At 40.5% G+C, this 15,355-nt stretch overlaps 2 protein-coding genes across 2 annotated transcripts in view; one reads left to right on the forward strand and one right to left on the reverse strand.

Annotated features, from left to right (window-relative positions):
* Positions 1 to 14,030, forward strand: part of LOC138059447 (uncharacterized) — a 24,449-nt gene extending 10,419 nt beyond the window's left edge. The window contains exons 4-10 of the mRNA XM_068905054.1: positions 18 to 166; positions 1,450 to 1,645; positions 2,613 to 2,960; positions 4,767 to 4,940; positions 5,551 to 6,795; positions 7,078 to 7,776; positions 12,350 to 14,030. Coding sequence (XP_068761155.1) covers positions 18 to 166; positions 1,450 to 1,645; positions 2,613 to 2,960; positions 4,767 to 4,940; positions 5,551 to 6,795; positions 7,078 to 7,776; positions 12,350 to 12,831 — 3,293 coding nt within the window. The 3' untranslated portion in view covers positions 12,832 to 14,030. The remainder of the gene's footprint in view (positions 1 to 17; positions 167 to 1,449; positions 1,646 to 2,612; positions 2,961 to 4,766; positions 4,941 to 5,550; positions 6,796 to 7,077; positions 7,777 to 12,349) is intronic.
* LOC138059448 (importin-7-like) overlaps positions 12,920 to 15,355 on the reverse strand; it is a 38,348-nt gene continuing 35,912 nt past the window's right edge. Inside the window, exons 27-29 of the mRNA XM_068905055.1 lie at positions 14,461 to 14,581; positions 14,137 to 14,253; positions 12,920 to 14,028 (exon numbers count right to left, since the gene is read on the reverse strand). Coding sequence (XP_068761156.1) covers positions 13,949 to 14,028; positions 14,137 to 14,253; positions 14,461 to 14,581 — 318 coding nt within the window. The 3' untranslated portion in view covers positions 12,920 to 13,948. The remainder of the gene's footprint in view (positions 14,029 to 14,136; positions 14,254 to 14,460; positions 14,582 to 15,355) is intronic.

The following is a 15,355-nucleotide window of genomic DNA, read 5'->3' on the forward strand; positions in this document are numbered from 1 at the left end:
GTTTATTTGTGTTTCAGTGGCAACAGAGCAGATTGAAGTGACAAAATGGGAAGATACCGTGTCCAGTCCAAACTTTCCCCAAACATATCCTACAAATTCTAACATCTCCTGGATTATATCTGTTTCCAGTGGCAACAGAATAGAAATTCATATCTTCTCTGTACAGGCAAGTAACCCATAACGATAGACTGACCTTGCTCTCATCCCCCGGACTGCCCATTTATGTTTTTTTTGGAAAAGTAAAGGAAAAAAACAAATAAATCAACAAAGGGCAAAATTTCAGATACCCAAGCGAGTAATGAGAGAAATAAATGAAAGCCAAGCATCATCATCAACTGGGAACTCGAAAAAATTCCGAGTCCCAGGTGAGATTTGAATCCGCGACCCTCCATTGTCCAGTACGGATACTCTAATCACTGAGCTAATGGAGACTCTGTAGTGAACAAGGGGGAAATGTGGGTATAGACTACGACTGCATCACGCAGTCACATAATCTAATTTTTACCAACCATAAATTTGGTTTTATCAACGGAGTTGATAATGTAAATCGAGTATTGGGTATCTGGAATTTTGGATTCGCTCTGACGAAGGGCTAACGCTCGAAACGTCAGCTTTTAGAATCTCTGTACGGTGGCCAATTTACATTATCAACTCCGTTGATGAAACCAAATTTTTGTATACTACTTCCCCACCGACGCAACACCACAGTTTCTTTAGAAACTCATGACCTCCTTCGTTAATTTTAACCATATATGACTCTCAACTGCATCGCGCAGTCACATTAAGGCTTATCAGCGATAACACCTCACTAACTGCATCACGCACTCACATTAAGGCATATCGGAGTGACTGCGTGATGCTGTCGTAGTCAATAGCCACATTTGACCTGTTCACCAGTAGCTCAGTGGTTAGAGTATCGGTACTAGATCACGGAGAGTCGTGGGGTCAAATCCCATCTGGGACTCCCAGTTGATGATGTTGCTTAATTAATATCTTTCATGAAATTCCACGTAGACTTTGAAATGCAGAGTTTAATTTTTAAGTAAATCCACTTTGTTTCCTGATATGAAAGTACGTCATCTAGCTGGCGTCTGTAAATCATAACCTGTCAACCTGTCAAATGGGAAATGTAAGCGAACCTAAGTTGGACTCAGGTTCCCTTGGCCCAACAGACCGAGTCACCACCAGGACAGGTAACGCGATTGTAAACAAACTATTTCCTGGTGGTGGCCTTGATATTTAAGTTTACTCCGACCTTTCCAAAAACACTTTTATGCTTAGAAATTAACACTTACTCACGGGCAGACAAGTTCTCCCTTTTTTTTCGATAAAAACCATTAGGATGGCTGGCAGCGGCAACGAGGATCGTACAAGCCTCTTTTCATCTTCTTTGCAAGGTGCTCCCTCACCCTTAGTGCCTTTCGCCTATGTTCGATTTTCTTTTATCAGACACAATGCGATGGAGATTACTTGCAGATCAGGGATGGGAAGAGCATGACTTCACCACTTGTTGGAAGGTATTGTGGGAACAATTACGGTCCATTTCCGGTCATCACGTCATCAGGGACCTACCTACATTTACAGTTTGTATCCGATAACACCACTGACGGCAATCACTTTTCAGGATTCACATTGCGGCATACTGGTAAAATATTGATCTATAATGGAGTTTACAATTTTTTAAAAACATTCATTCCTTGGGGCTATTTATTATTTGGAAAGGCAGTAGATGCAATACGCGCAACCACGGCGTAAAAATAATTTATTTGCGCGAAAAAGAACTCTTTTTACTCTGGCCGATTCAGTTTGCACGCATCCAAAGTTTAGAAATTAGCAGCCTCACGGAAACTTCCTTTTCCACGCAAGCTACTTTTAGGTCTTCATGAATTCCAAAAAGTTGGAGGGACACAATATGACGTCAACGAAAACGTCGTTCAAAATTACAAGTTTGCATTTTCCAATCAAAAGCAATTTTTGCTTCTTTGCATCAAACTGTAAATCTGAAGGCTGAAAATGCAGCCGTCATTCTCGAAATTGCGCAAAATACTTTAAATACACTGTGAACATCAGCAACCTTCATTGATTGTCTACGTGGGGCAACGTGTGTGCGCTCTTCATGCAAGAGAGCCCGAGTTCGAATCGCGGGTCGGGAGAAACTTCCTACGGGATAGCGGAATATTAATAGCACATTGCAGATTTGTTACTGCAATGAAAAAAAAAAAACACGAAGAAAAATAAAATGAAAATCACCCGGATTTCTACCGTGGTTCTCATGGCATCCCACGGAAAAACTATAAACAAATAACAAATGATGAGGAATTATTTAAATATTTTTCTGGAATTTTGGTCTTACTTATTAACAGACGTTTCGACTGAAACGATCAGTGAAGTTTGTCTGATGGTTTCAGTCGAAACGTCTGTTAATAATTAAGACCAAAATTCCAGAAAAAGATTTAAATAATTCCTCACGTGAATTGAATCTGGATGAATAACAACATTCACTTTCACAAATATAACAAAGGATACTTCTCAAGTAACGTTCGCAGCTGCAATGATCTAAAAAATGTGATGGGATTAAACAAATTTAACGTTTCAGTATTTCTTATGTGCAGGTTTATGTCACTTGCACCTAAACTCGACGAATGGAGTTATAACAACGCCAAATCATCCGAACCAATACCCTAACTTCTTGGATTGCCTATGGATGATACAACTTCACCCTTCAGTATTTATCAATGTGGAATGCCACGATTTCGCACTGGAGCAAAAAGAAGGATGCGTATTTGATTATATGGAAGTTCTTGCAGGCGTGTCATCTGATGCTCCAGTGATTGGACGATATTGCGGTATTCATAACGAAACATTAATATTTGCGAGACAGGGAAACATAAGTATTAAATTCGTGTCAGACAAAGATAAAGAGTTCGGGGGATTCCGCTGCACATACAAAGTTAGTAAAGGTAAGGGGAATTCTTTTATTAGCCTCATCGGAAAAGAGCGGAAAATTGGTCGCAAATTCGTTGCGTGGGGCTTGGGTAACCCACAGTCAGGTGGGAAACTTTATGAAAAATACATAACATTGCGTGAGACTGGCGAGGTGAAGATGCTATACGTACAAAAATGTCACCCTCGACGGTCATTAATAACTAACAAGTGCTTAGGCTTAAATAGTGCAGATTATTGGTACTTAACATTACAAACGATGTTCTTAGGGGCACTGGAAACGATAGGTTTTCGTCTCATCTGGCCTATGTTATATATTTGTCATAAAGTGTCCCACCTGGCTTTTGCGGATCCATTTTAGTGACAACCGTGTCGATAGATCAAGACACTCGCCGGAGAACGCATGTTTTATGAGTCAAATGAGTCAATGAGTCAATGAGTAACGAGTCAATGGACTCACAGTCAATATAGCAATAATTTGTTGATTAAGTTTAAGCCCTCGTTTCAGTGATTAGGCCTAAGCACTCTCTGAAATTTTAGCTTTCATTTTATGGTTTAATTAACTGCACTAAATCGTTGACCTCAGGTTTGTCAGTTGAATTACTGTTACGGGTTATCGACGTTAAAGATGGTTGCTTTACTTTACTTTACTTTACTTTACTCATTGACTCATAAATACTTGACACTTCACTCGCCGCCATGTTTGTCTTGATCTGTCCGATCGAATTACACAGACCCAGCGCGACGAATGAGCGCTCAGCACTCCCGCTCTAATCCGATAATTTCAATTATCAGCAAGTGTCTTATAACAACAATAAAAGTAAGGTGACACACGCTAACACTAACCCGGTGTGCGCCAACACATCACGCATGCGCACAACCATTTCACCCGGTCAATTAGCAGCCATGGACAGCTGTTTCTGACTTTTGGGCATAGCACCTTCCCACACGCTTGCCGTGGGAGAACAGTTTTGCCAGCCCAGCTTACCACATGTATGGCATGTGAAGCTGCCACATAAAGGGGTGCTAAAATGTTGGCTGCACCATGCTGATGAGGTCCAAAAGGCCGAATCAGCTGTCCATGGCTGCTAATTGACCGGGTGAAATGGTTGTGCGCATGCGTGACGAGTTGGCTACACCGGGATGGTGTTAGCGTATGTCAACTTGCTTTTATTGTTGTTGCTAAAATTATGCACTGCTGGATCATTGCACCTTTAATCAACACCCATTGGACCTCTGCACCGCTTCTTGGCAATTATTTGAATTATCAGACTCGAATATTACACACACATGGGCGGATCTAGGGGGAGAATGCAGGGGCTGCGCACCACCCCCTGAGATGACCTGAGGCTTTCTAATAGAAATGGTATTCTGCGAAAAAAAAACCGTCACCAGTCAGTTACGCCATTCCTCAGTAGTGAAAAATCCTGGATCCGCCTGTGACACAGATTCATGCCCTCCATCTTCCCACTTTCTGAGAACAGAGCCATGCCGTTGCCCATTTATTTTTCTCTCTTCTAACTAAATATCCTTCCGGGTCGCAGGATAAACATATATAGCAGAGACTCTCGCTGAACAAGGTTATAAAAAAACGACCTCACTGATAGAAACATGGTATCACTTAAGTTTGTTAAGTTTGTAAAACAAAAATTGTGGGGCAAGACGTTTCGCATACATATGATAATCCACTGAGCAAGATTTTCTTGATATATCACTGATATCTCTGAAATCAATTTGAAGAACTAGCGGCAAGAGACAGCTGTTATGCGTCAGGGCGTGGAATGTAAATCCTAGTCTCACACACTCGCTCCGTTTGTCGTTAGTCAGAGGAGAATGGACAAATTGGACAAATTGGACAGAGTGCTCTCGAACATGTCACCATGGAAACCAAACAAGATATCGCGCATGCGTGAATCCTTTGCCAGAGAGTGAACTACAACTAGTTTGTGATGATGTGCCAGACATAGAGAGGAGGGACTGCTTCTTATCTTACTGTAGTAAGTGTTTATAGTATAGCAGCAAGGTAAATAGCAAAGAAGTAATGAAAACTCCTGGCAATTTACATTTTGGGCCAAATTTGATGGACCTTTTTGACACTGGAGACGGTAGACGCGAGTTAAAGCAAGAGTCCCACTGAAAAAGCGTTTCTCAACATTTTTTGATAAAAGTTTGTTCTTTATGCGTTACTCGCATTTATCGAAGATAAAAGAAGGAATTGAAGATTGCATTGTCTTTCACAAGATTCTAATTCTGTTGAATTGCCGCGTATTCTTGGCCCCTTCCGAGTTAAAGTCCTCCCTTTATTGAAATACTGAAACGCAACTTCATTTACTCCCTGAATCACATTGTTTGCACATTATAATCTCAATAATTAACATTCGCAGTTAAAAAGGATTTGACCTCCAAACCTAATGCGCATGCTCAGATCCCCAAAACTCGTTCTAGTATTTTCTTTAATTGTTTTCTAGTACATGTATTGCGAGCTAAAGGTCAGCGGTATTTGTGATAAAGTTTACTAGCTTTGAGTGCGGTGGTGCATGTTGTCTTCTTTCACTAATCACAGTGAATGACATCAATTTGTCTTTTTTTTAATATTTTCTACCAAAGGTGTGTCAACTTCCTCTTATGGCTCGGCCTTTTCAAACTCCTTTGCAGCTATCACTTATTCAAAGGACTGGAGCATTGTAACTTCTTCAAAAGACTCTAACATTGCGTATTCCATCTCGGCTGAAGATTCTGCAATACAAAGGCCACGAGTACTTTTCTCATTGGACACGCCTCAAACCCTGAATAATTCTTTTTCAATCCACTTTGCGGATACAAGTACAACCATCAATGGAGATTCTCAAGACGTAAACCCAAAAACGTCTACTTTATCTCAAAGTTCCTCTTTCTCATATCCCTTGGCAGTATTCTCGCGAGAAATTGCTTTAATGAAAGCTACGGCTCACTCACACGAAATAACAAGAAAACTCACAATGTCCACAACAAGCAGTCACTTGAATTTGAACGCTTCCTTGATCCGTCAAACAGTGAACCAATCTCAAGGAGCATTTCCTGACCAAACAAACACGTCGGGAAGTAACACTGGATTGTTAATAGAAACAAGTGCTTCCTTAACTTTTATAACTTCGTTGACTAAAAGAATGTCTTTCTTGTCTCATATAAACGTTTCGCCTACTAAAGCTTCTGACATCAATTCAGACAACACATCCACTCTCAACAACATGTATAGAGAGGATTCGCTCATTACGGGTAACAATATTATTACCGTTGCTCTCTCTGGGACAACCACAAGTTTTGACATCACTCTATCAAAGACAGCGTTATTATCAAAAGGATCAAAAGGAAAAGATGATAAAACGTTTGCCTCCTTAATTGGGACGATATCTCAGTTTCCAAATGGGAGAATCTCACCCAATTTACTGTCTGGTAGCACCTCTAGAATATCAGAGATTGGATCCTTTGGATACAATACTTTTCAAGGTCCTTTTTCAACAGGGGCACACCATGAAAACTCAGCATGGAACACTTATCATAGTGGAACACAATTTCAAGACCCAGCTTCGAGATCGAGAAGTAGCGTCACTGTTGTTTTGAGACCAAACAAAACTCGAGGCAACACAGAATTACCAGAGACTCCTCAACAGAGATTTTCGTTACAGGAATCTCCGTCCACTCAGAGGACCCTCTTTATGATATCTTTGCTAAAATCATTGTACACCCAGAAAACGAACTTTTCAACAGCTGGAAATCCGAGGAAATTGTCTCATTTCAATGGAGACAGCCTCGACACCTCGACGCCTTATTTACACCAACCAACTTTTCGAACTTCCAGCGTGCTGCAGTCAGGTGATCGAATCATAGCATTGAGCATTGACGTGTAAAAGAACGTAGTCACGATTGCCACTAAATAATACGACACATCTATAACTAAACGGGAGAGTCGATTTGCAAAAATTTATAGTACTTTAACGAAAGTGGTACGCTTTTTCCCCATTCGTACTTCGGGTGATGTGCTGATTTAGGTGAAAGTATGGGCATATAATCAAGAAAAACCCTGTTTTTGAAAACAATTTCACACAAAATGACGAATTGCGCCAATCACACTAACAAATTCTTCTTTTTCGCCAGATGATTCAACATCTTCCATGGTAAAAAGAACTGTAAGTGGTGAACGCGGTTTGTTTACAACCACAGCTCCAACTCTCTCATCTGTAGCAAAGCATTCTAGTTTTCGTGAAAATTATGGAACGGTGAAAAGAACAGAAACCAGGAATGATCTTAATTCCATTAGAGAAACCACGGGTTCAAGATATCATCAAATTAGCTCAACAACAAACAAACATCACTATGAAACAATACCGCTGTCCAGTGGAATAACAGCTTCTTACTCTTTCACTGGCAACAACTGGAAAAGTACTATATCCGCTGCTGTTATTATTGCAGTCAACACTGATGACTTTGAAACAAGTGATTACCCCCTTTCACTGTTATCTGGAGTAAACGTTTCTTCTTCCTACGCAACCAGTGCATGGAAAAATACAAGAGCCACTGGAATTTTGACCAGTGATAAATTAAATAAAAGCACTCCTTTCTCAATTTCAGCCATGAAGTCTACTCCTAAAACTCCCTTCTTTGCCTTGTCGACTCTGACATCTTCACCAGTCTACAGTATAAACAGCTCATTATGGTATCATTCATCTGACATGTACTCTTCTCCTTTCACGGCATCTAGAACTCGTATGGTCTCTCTCGACTCCACTGATTTGCACCAGCGGCATAGCGCATCTGTGACATATCATACACACACCGCTTCTTCTTCGACTACAGGTACCATGCATATTGTTAAAAGGTTTGATTCTAGCCAATTTAAATAAAAATCGAGTTGCACTCAGTTAGAAATACTTACCGATAAAACCAGAGAAAGTTGCAGTTGGGCAAATGGAAAGAGCTGAAAGAGAGAGGACAGGCACTTTATTTAAGTGTCTGATCTTCTAGCGATGCATGGAGCACTAATTGGGGACACTGTAAATCGAAACCAACAAATCAACGCAAATCAAATCAAATTTTTGGTTTTTGATGAGAGGGGAAAACCGGATTACCCGGAGAAAAACCTCTCGGTGCAGAGTAGAGAACCAACAAACTCAACCCACATATGACGCCGAGTCTGGGCATCGAACCCGGGCCACATTGGTAGGGGGCCAGTGCTCTCACCACTGGGCCATCGTTGCACCCCAAGAAAGAAGAGAGTTCATTTTTAAGTAATGCATGAAATCCGAGTGCCTCACGTTTGTTAACCACAGCAAGGTGCGTTTACTACTACTCATAAAGTTGCTGCTATTTATCATCGTTAACTTTTGAAAGCAACACCTTAAACGAATTTCAACTGAAAAACAAGAGGCCCTCCTTATGATCTAACAAAACTATACACTAATCTGAGATGGGTAGAGCGTGATCTTTCACGAATCACACTGCTCGCTCTCTTGACGACGACTTATTTGGACCCGATAACGTGTCATGCCGATAATTTGAGGTTAGTCGTCTCGAAAAAAGCACATTTGATAATGTATAAAATAGGGGATAAAATCCCAACCATGATAAGCAGCAATTTTAGCCGAAACAACAGAAAGCACTTGCACGCAAATTAAGTAAACGGGCTTCCGAAGGATTAGCTTGACAAACCAAGTTGCCCACGGATTCTTTGTTAGGTCACCAATAGGAAGTCACATGACCTTCCCGTCGTCAGTTAGTCAAGCTAGAGACACACTGCCGCTGTTGCCATGTTGCTACGGCTTAGCGATCATTGCCAGGCTAGTTAGGCACGTCGCTACGTCGTTACAGGGCATTCAGCGAATTGGTTGTAGCCTGTAGCACGTGGAAGCGCTAGATCGCTATCGCTAAACACAAAATGGCTTCGTTTGAAGAAACTCTTATTAAGAGCAACTGACTGTAAATATCGAGAATCCGCCGACAGTTGCAAAGTTTTATATTTTATTTTATTGTACTTAAGGGACCCCTTTGCTGAACATTTACAAAAATTATTCGAAAAAGTTCTAGCGCGCTTTGCTTTATCCGAAAAATCCAAAAGTTCAAAATTCGCCATGACGGCCGCTAGTCTCTTGGAAAAACAATGAAAAATGCTGCAACTTTGGCAATTTCATACGCGAGAACGGGGTGCATTTGCGATTTGATACCTTGTGTTTTGGCAAAAGGTCCTTTTATCTTTTCAAAAGTATAAAATTCATGTAATGTTGTTTAGTTCGAGTCAGCATAATGACCCGTTGAAATAATGTATATTGTATCTTTTTGGCTGAGGTGAAATAATGGTCAACTTTAAGGGTGTATAAGAATCTTAGCATATAAATTCAAACATCAGGTTAAAGCTTTATCCTTGTAGTTTAGCGCCTCTAATTGTCTTTTTCGGCCCGACAAGAACGGCGCGTCCATTTTGAACAGTGTTCGGGCTATTTTGACCAGTATATAGATTTAGCCAAGCCTGAAAGCGGAGCTCCCTGGTAATTTATTCTCACTGCCTGTAGAGTTAGTGAAAATAAAAGGTTTCGAATTGTTCGCGTTTTGATGTTTCCGGTTGCTCCTTAGCTCTCCTTTAATACTTAAGTCATTTTCTTTGCTTTCTTCTGAAGAAAAATTCATTGCCTAACTGGTGAATTCCACGGTAAATTTTACGCTAAAAACCGATACCGCATGTATCACGAACCCAAGAAAGGTTGAGTGCGCATCTTTTTAGCGATTTTCATCTCTTGAACTTCACTTTTCATTTGAAAAGTGTTCCAAGTCACTGTTAGACCTTGCGAAGACAATATGCGCCTCTTTTAGAGGAAGGTGTTGGTAAAACACCGTCCGGAATATCTCAAGAGCCATATGGTTGCCCATAAAAAAATTCAAAAAGTTGTAGCACAAAAAACTTACCTTGAAGCCAATTCAGCATTGGCCAGACATTTAGGAGAAAGCTGGATTCCGAAACAATAGCTTGGGAAATGTGAAGATCCATTCGACCCGATCGAAACCATCTCTTCAGAGTTCCCGACGCCCCAGCAAGTCGTTTTCACGTCCGCAAAATCGTGTTACAACATCGTGGCGGATGATGACATTCGTGCTTCGCAAGAGGAAATTAATTTTGACACCACTCGACGCGACATCGTTTCTCGGGGTCTACAGGGTGTAAAATATCCTCCCGTAAGCGGACAGTAAACAATATCAAGAAAATTTCTAACGAAATGGGTTCGATTTTAATGGGTTAATGAAATCGCAAGGTTCACAAATGGCTTTTCGGGACTTTCGAGAAACAGGCCCCTACACCGATAGTGCAGGAAAACGGAACACAGTCTTCGAACGCGCTTTAGAACGGACTGCAGACAAAGCACCATTACGGTGATACTTTGTGTTAAGGTGACGGGAAAAGTATCAAGATGCATGAACACCCAGCAAGCGCCAGCCTTCTTCCCATTCTTCTCACGGCTTCGCTGCCAAAACATTCTTGTTGTCGACTTGCAAATGTTTTTTTCACCCAAATTCAACTTGTACATTTTGGACTGAGAAAAGAAATGAGCCGGCGCACCTCTCCTTGTCGAATTCGACTCAGATACATGATCATAAATATAATTTTGACAGTTTGTTTGAAAAAAGCACAGATAAGCTGACTACCTATTGGAAAAAAGTCATTCTTTTAATTTATGATACACTGTAAACCTGGACGCGCCGCTTTTGTCGAGCCAAAAAAGAAAATAAGAGGCAATAAACTTCAACGATAAAGCTTTAACCTGATGAAAATATGATATGTAACTTCATATACTAGGATTTTTATAAGTGTTTAAAGATACAAAGTACATTATTTCAACGGGTCATTATGCACCGATCAACTTGAATCTTGAACACCTCCACCCCCCTCCCCCCTCCCGGGCAAACCATGGGCATTTGAACTTTTGAAGATTGGATCGTTCAAATTCCCGCCCCCCTCGGGCCAAAATAGTGTTCAAATACCCTACCCTGTCGTCGGATTTGTCTGTCTGTTCCCAACTTCTGTAGACCTTTTTTGTAAGCCAATCGCTCACAAATGCTATATCTCTTCCTTTAAACTCTTCCATCTCGTCCAAACACGTGTTTTATGGCTGTTAGCGACTTCGGAGCCCGAAAAAAACAATCATTTCAAACCTGACTCTTCCGGCTCAATTTTCCCCACCCTGCGCAGGCAATGGTCAAATTCCCCACTCCCCGGGCACAGAAGATAGTCAAATGCCCGGGCTTTGCCCGGGTTCCAATGAGTAATCCATTACTATGGGATTGTTTCCGTTTCCTGCATCAGTGCTTTCGATTGTTTCAATAACAATGGAATTAAATGGGCTGACGTTTGCCCATGCGCAGAGACGTGAAACCCTCCCTTTAAATGTTAACAACATTTCATGAATTTTATATTTTTGAAAAGATAAAATGACCATTTACCAAAACACAAAATATGAAACCAGCAAAGCACCGCATTTTCGCCAAAGTTGCAGCATTTTTCATGCATTCTTGAAAGTAGTTCACCAAAGGGGTTCCTTGGGTAAAATAAAATATGAAATTTTACAACTGTCGGCGGATACTCGATATCTATAGTCTGAAGTTCTTAATAGTTTCCGAATCTATTCCATCCTTTATGACATGTCTTTAAAGGATTATAAAAACGCAAGGGTGAAAGCCAACGTATGGGAAAAAATCGCAGAAGAGATGCGAGTGGCTACAATGTTTCAGGTATAATCACATTTTCTACGAGTGACAATTTTGGTATAATATATTCTTATATGGAGATTGAAAAAGAAACTAATTGATATTTTATTCTTTTCTTTCGCAAGTGAACGAAATAAAGGCCAAATATGATTCAGATTTCGATCGCTCTGCCAAATCAACAGCGACAGTGTGGCTAGCTTTGTTTCTTGGTCGCTTTGTCGCCAAGTCGTCGAGCCTTAACGACCAGGCGATAGCGGTAGTGTGTCTCTAGCTTTACGGGGGTTGGGTGGGGGGAAACGCAAACGGAAGAAGCACTAACCAACCAATTACAGAAGAAAGGCAACATCTTAAGTCCAGCGACAGTCCCAAAACAATTTCAGATTGTTAATAGAAATTCCGCAAACTACGATGCGTTTTCTTATAAAGGAAAAAAATAAATGCAAAATTTTGTCTTGAAACCCCCTTCCTTTTCAGGATGCAGATGAATTTAAGACACACAAAAGTTACGATCCGCGAAGGTACCCCCCTCACCCCCACCCCCTCATTTCAATGCTGGATAGCTTTACCAAAGGGAGCTTTAAATACAGAAAGCAAAGTAACAAATCCACAAACTTTTTGCGTGAACTCTAAAAAGTCATTCGACTTTTAAACCGTGATTTCTTTTTGTTTGATTTTATAGTCGCTCCTAGTCCACCTCCTGAAGGTGATGCTCAGTCAGTCTTGCCGTTTCCATGGCACCTGATTCCTTTCATGGTCATCATCTTTATACTCATTGTGATATTTATCGCTCATTACCTACATATTGCTGACATCATAGATGCCATCATTCTCATCTTAAAAGACAAAAAAAGAAAAGAAAAAGCTTCAAAGAAAGAGAAAAGGAACCTGGACATGATAAAAGGAAACTTCTCGACCGCAGGTTTCAAAGCTTCAACTTTTCATTCATATCAAAGGGAACTGTTCTACGAAGACGCCTTGAACTTTTCTTTATTTGAGAACACGAAAGCGATCGAGTTTTCCATTCAACTGGACGAGGAGCACCAAAGCTCAGAATCGAGGGAATCTGTAGAAATTGCTTGTGTAATGGGAGACGAATCAAGAGATACAAAACCACTCAGCGACTCGTTGAGTGAAATGTTTGATCCAGTAGAAACCCACTGACAGTAATAAAACATAACTAAGACATATTCGCACCCTTGGTCGGTTCGGTGTCTAAGGCCACTTACACTCAACCATCAAAGAGGCCACGTTTTTCAATGGCATTTTAATAAAATATTTTGAATAGCCATTCATAAGTTACTACTGATCTTTTAGACCCAATAACTTCCAACTTGCGTTTACCGAGAGAGCACGTTACCTTCATTGGAAAATAGAAATAACTTAATTTCACCTACTAAATTGGAAAGAAACCAGAATTACGTTAGAAATCAGAACAATTAAAAACGAGATGAAATTCTCAATGACGTGAAAAAGTGTGATCAAGATAAATTACTTGTATGTCTCTTTCAATAGCAAAAATAATGCATTTGTTCCTCTTTCATTTCAGACACCAAAGCCTCGTGCTCTAAACTAAAGGCTACCTTTTTTACACAAACACCTGTGAGACGACCATGACCGATTGCTTGGTACTGAATGAATGACAAGGGTCAATGCAATAATACTCTTCCTTTTTTTTTACAACAGAGCTTTTGAGTTCTCGTCCCTGATTTTGATTCTACTGTTTTTAATTAAAGCACTAAACGGTACATTTGACAGCCAAACATCAATATTTTCAATCAAGGTTGCCATTTTTTAGTAAACAAAGGATAAGAAAGTAATCCAATGAAAATATTCCCGGTGTAAGGTGAACTTAAAATAATGGGATGGCTGAAAGTGCAATAACTCTATCATTTTTTCTTTCATCTGTCTTTTCACCAAAAAATCCAAATGCGTTGGAACAGGCGAAGATAGCTGCCTGTGTGAACCTGATCTTAATAAAATTACCGTGACCAGGCACTACTTCGAAATCCGCGCAATCGATACGACCAGGAGGCAGACGGCAATGCCAACAATTAGAAAGAATTTTGGTGTATTTTTTTCCGGTGAAGTTTCAAAATTACGCACTGCTGAAGCTTAGGGATAAATTAGGCAACAATAGCGTAACACATCTCTTTTCTGATCTGAGGAGATAATTCGTTATTCCGAATCCAAATCCAAGGAATCCATGCCATGTTTGCATCGATCGCGAAGACGTGGATCTCTCCGTATATGCGGACACTCGTCATCCTCCACTTTTCTGTTACTGTCCAAAGTTGAATGTTTGTGGGACAGCCATACTTGTGAACATGTAACCTCCTTGTTGTTCAATTCTTTTGGATTCTGTTGGCAAAAAAGAAGAACATTGCCATCACATCAAAGGGTACAAGCATTGCAATTGAGACTTTTTGAACAAGTTAAACCATATCTACTAACTATGGTTAAACGCACCTAAAGCAGCCTTCCTCTGCTCTGCGTGAACAAACACATTTTGAAGTGCTTTCGCTTGCTCGCTATTTAGAACACCGGTCAGGGCCGAGTACCACTCTGGATCGCTATTCTGTAGACCTACAACAAAAAAACAACAAACCAAGGCCGGTAAACTGCCCAAAGTTTCAAAGATTTTTCAAAGAATGTTGAAAAACTGCTAATCCAAATTCCACGCAAAGCCTTGTGTTTTCCGAGTTGTGGTTAAAGTAAGGAACCACATCGATGTTAAAGCTTTTTTATGTTGGGAAAAACGAATCAGTCCCAGGTGCACAGGTGCACATGTACCTTCAAGTGAAGTCCTAAAAGCGATAAATTCATCTGCTTCTTCATTGTCTACGGACGTTGTAAAATTTTCAAGAGCTGTTTCCTCCTCTTCCACATCTTCATCGTCTAAATGGTCGGCAGCCTGGAACAAATCCGTTCACAATTAATATATACTGTGATCAATGAAGATGGACTTGTTTTAATAACGAGCTCTCTTGTAGCCAAAGCTGAATTATAAAAAAATACAGTCGAACCTGTATATAACAGCCACCCTCGGGACTTGAGCAACTGGCCGCTTAATACAGGGAACACTAAAAATACTCACTGGGCGTGGTCAATGACATTTCATACAAAAACACTTCAATGCAAGGAAACAATAGGACAATCGCAACACACTTTCAAGCAATCAATACTTTGAACAAGTTGCCAACTTGTAACTAACGGTATAAAATACGTAACGTTGCGTACTTCAGTACCTTGCGGACATCTGGAAATCGTTAATGATGCTGAACGGCCGATTATAAGCTTACAGGAGCTTTGTGCAAGTTACTTCTTTACAGTGATGATGGATCGCATTTTGATTAAAACACAATAAAATACCGCATAAAATGACACGTGGCTTAGCTTCCGTTCAAGGGTGGCCACTTAAAACAGGGAAAAATAACAAAGAAAGACAAATAAAGGACTGCTATAGGCTGGCCGCGGCCGCTAAATAGAGTTGCCCGCTTAATACAGGTAACAAATACAGTGTTTGTATGAGCGAAAAATAGGGACTTTGAAAACTGGCCGCAAAATTGAAGGTGGTCGCCTAATACAAGGCCGTTGTATACAGGTTCGACTGTAATGGAACTTCACTTCACGTCGAGGGACAAAGAGCAAGTAGAATCCTGAAGAGAACACTGGCTTTCCTGGAGAG

Source organism: Montipora capricornis, chromosome 8 (assembly GCF_036669925.1).
Source record: "Montipora capricornis isolate CH-2021 chromosome 8, ASM3666992v2, whole genome shotgun sequence".
NCBI classification, from domain to species: domain Eukaryota; kingdom Metazoa; phylum Cnidaria; class Anthozoa; order Scleractinia; family Acroporidae; genus Montipora; species Montipora capricornis.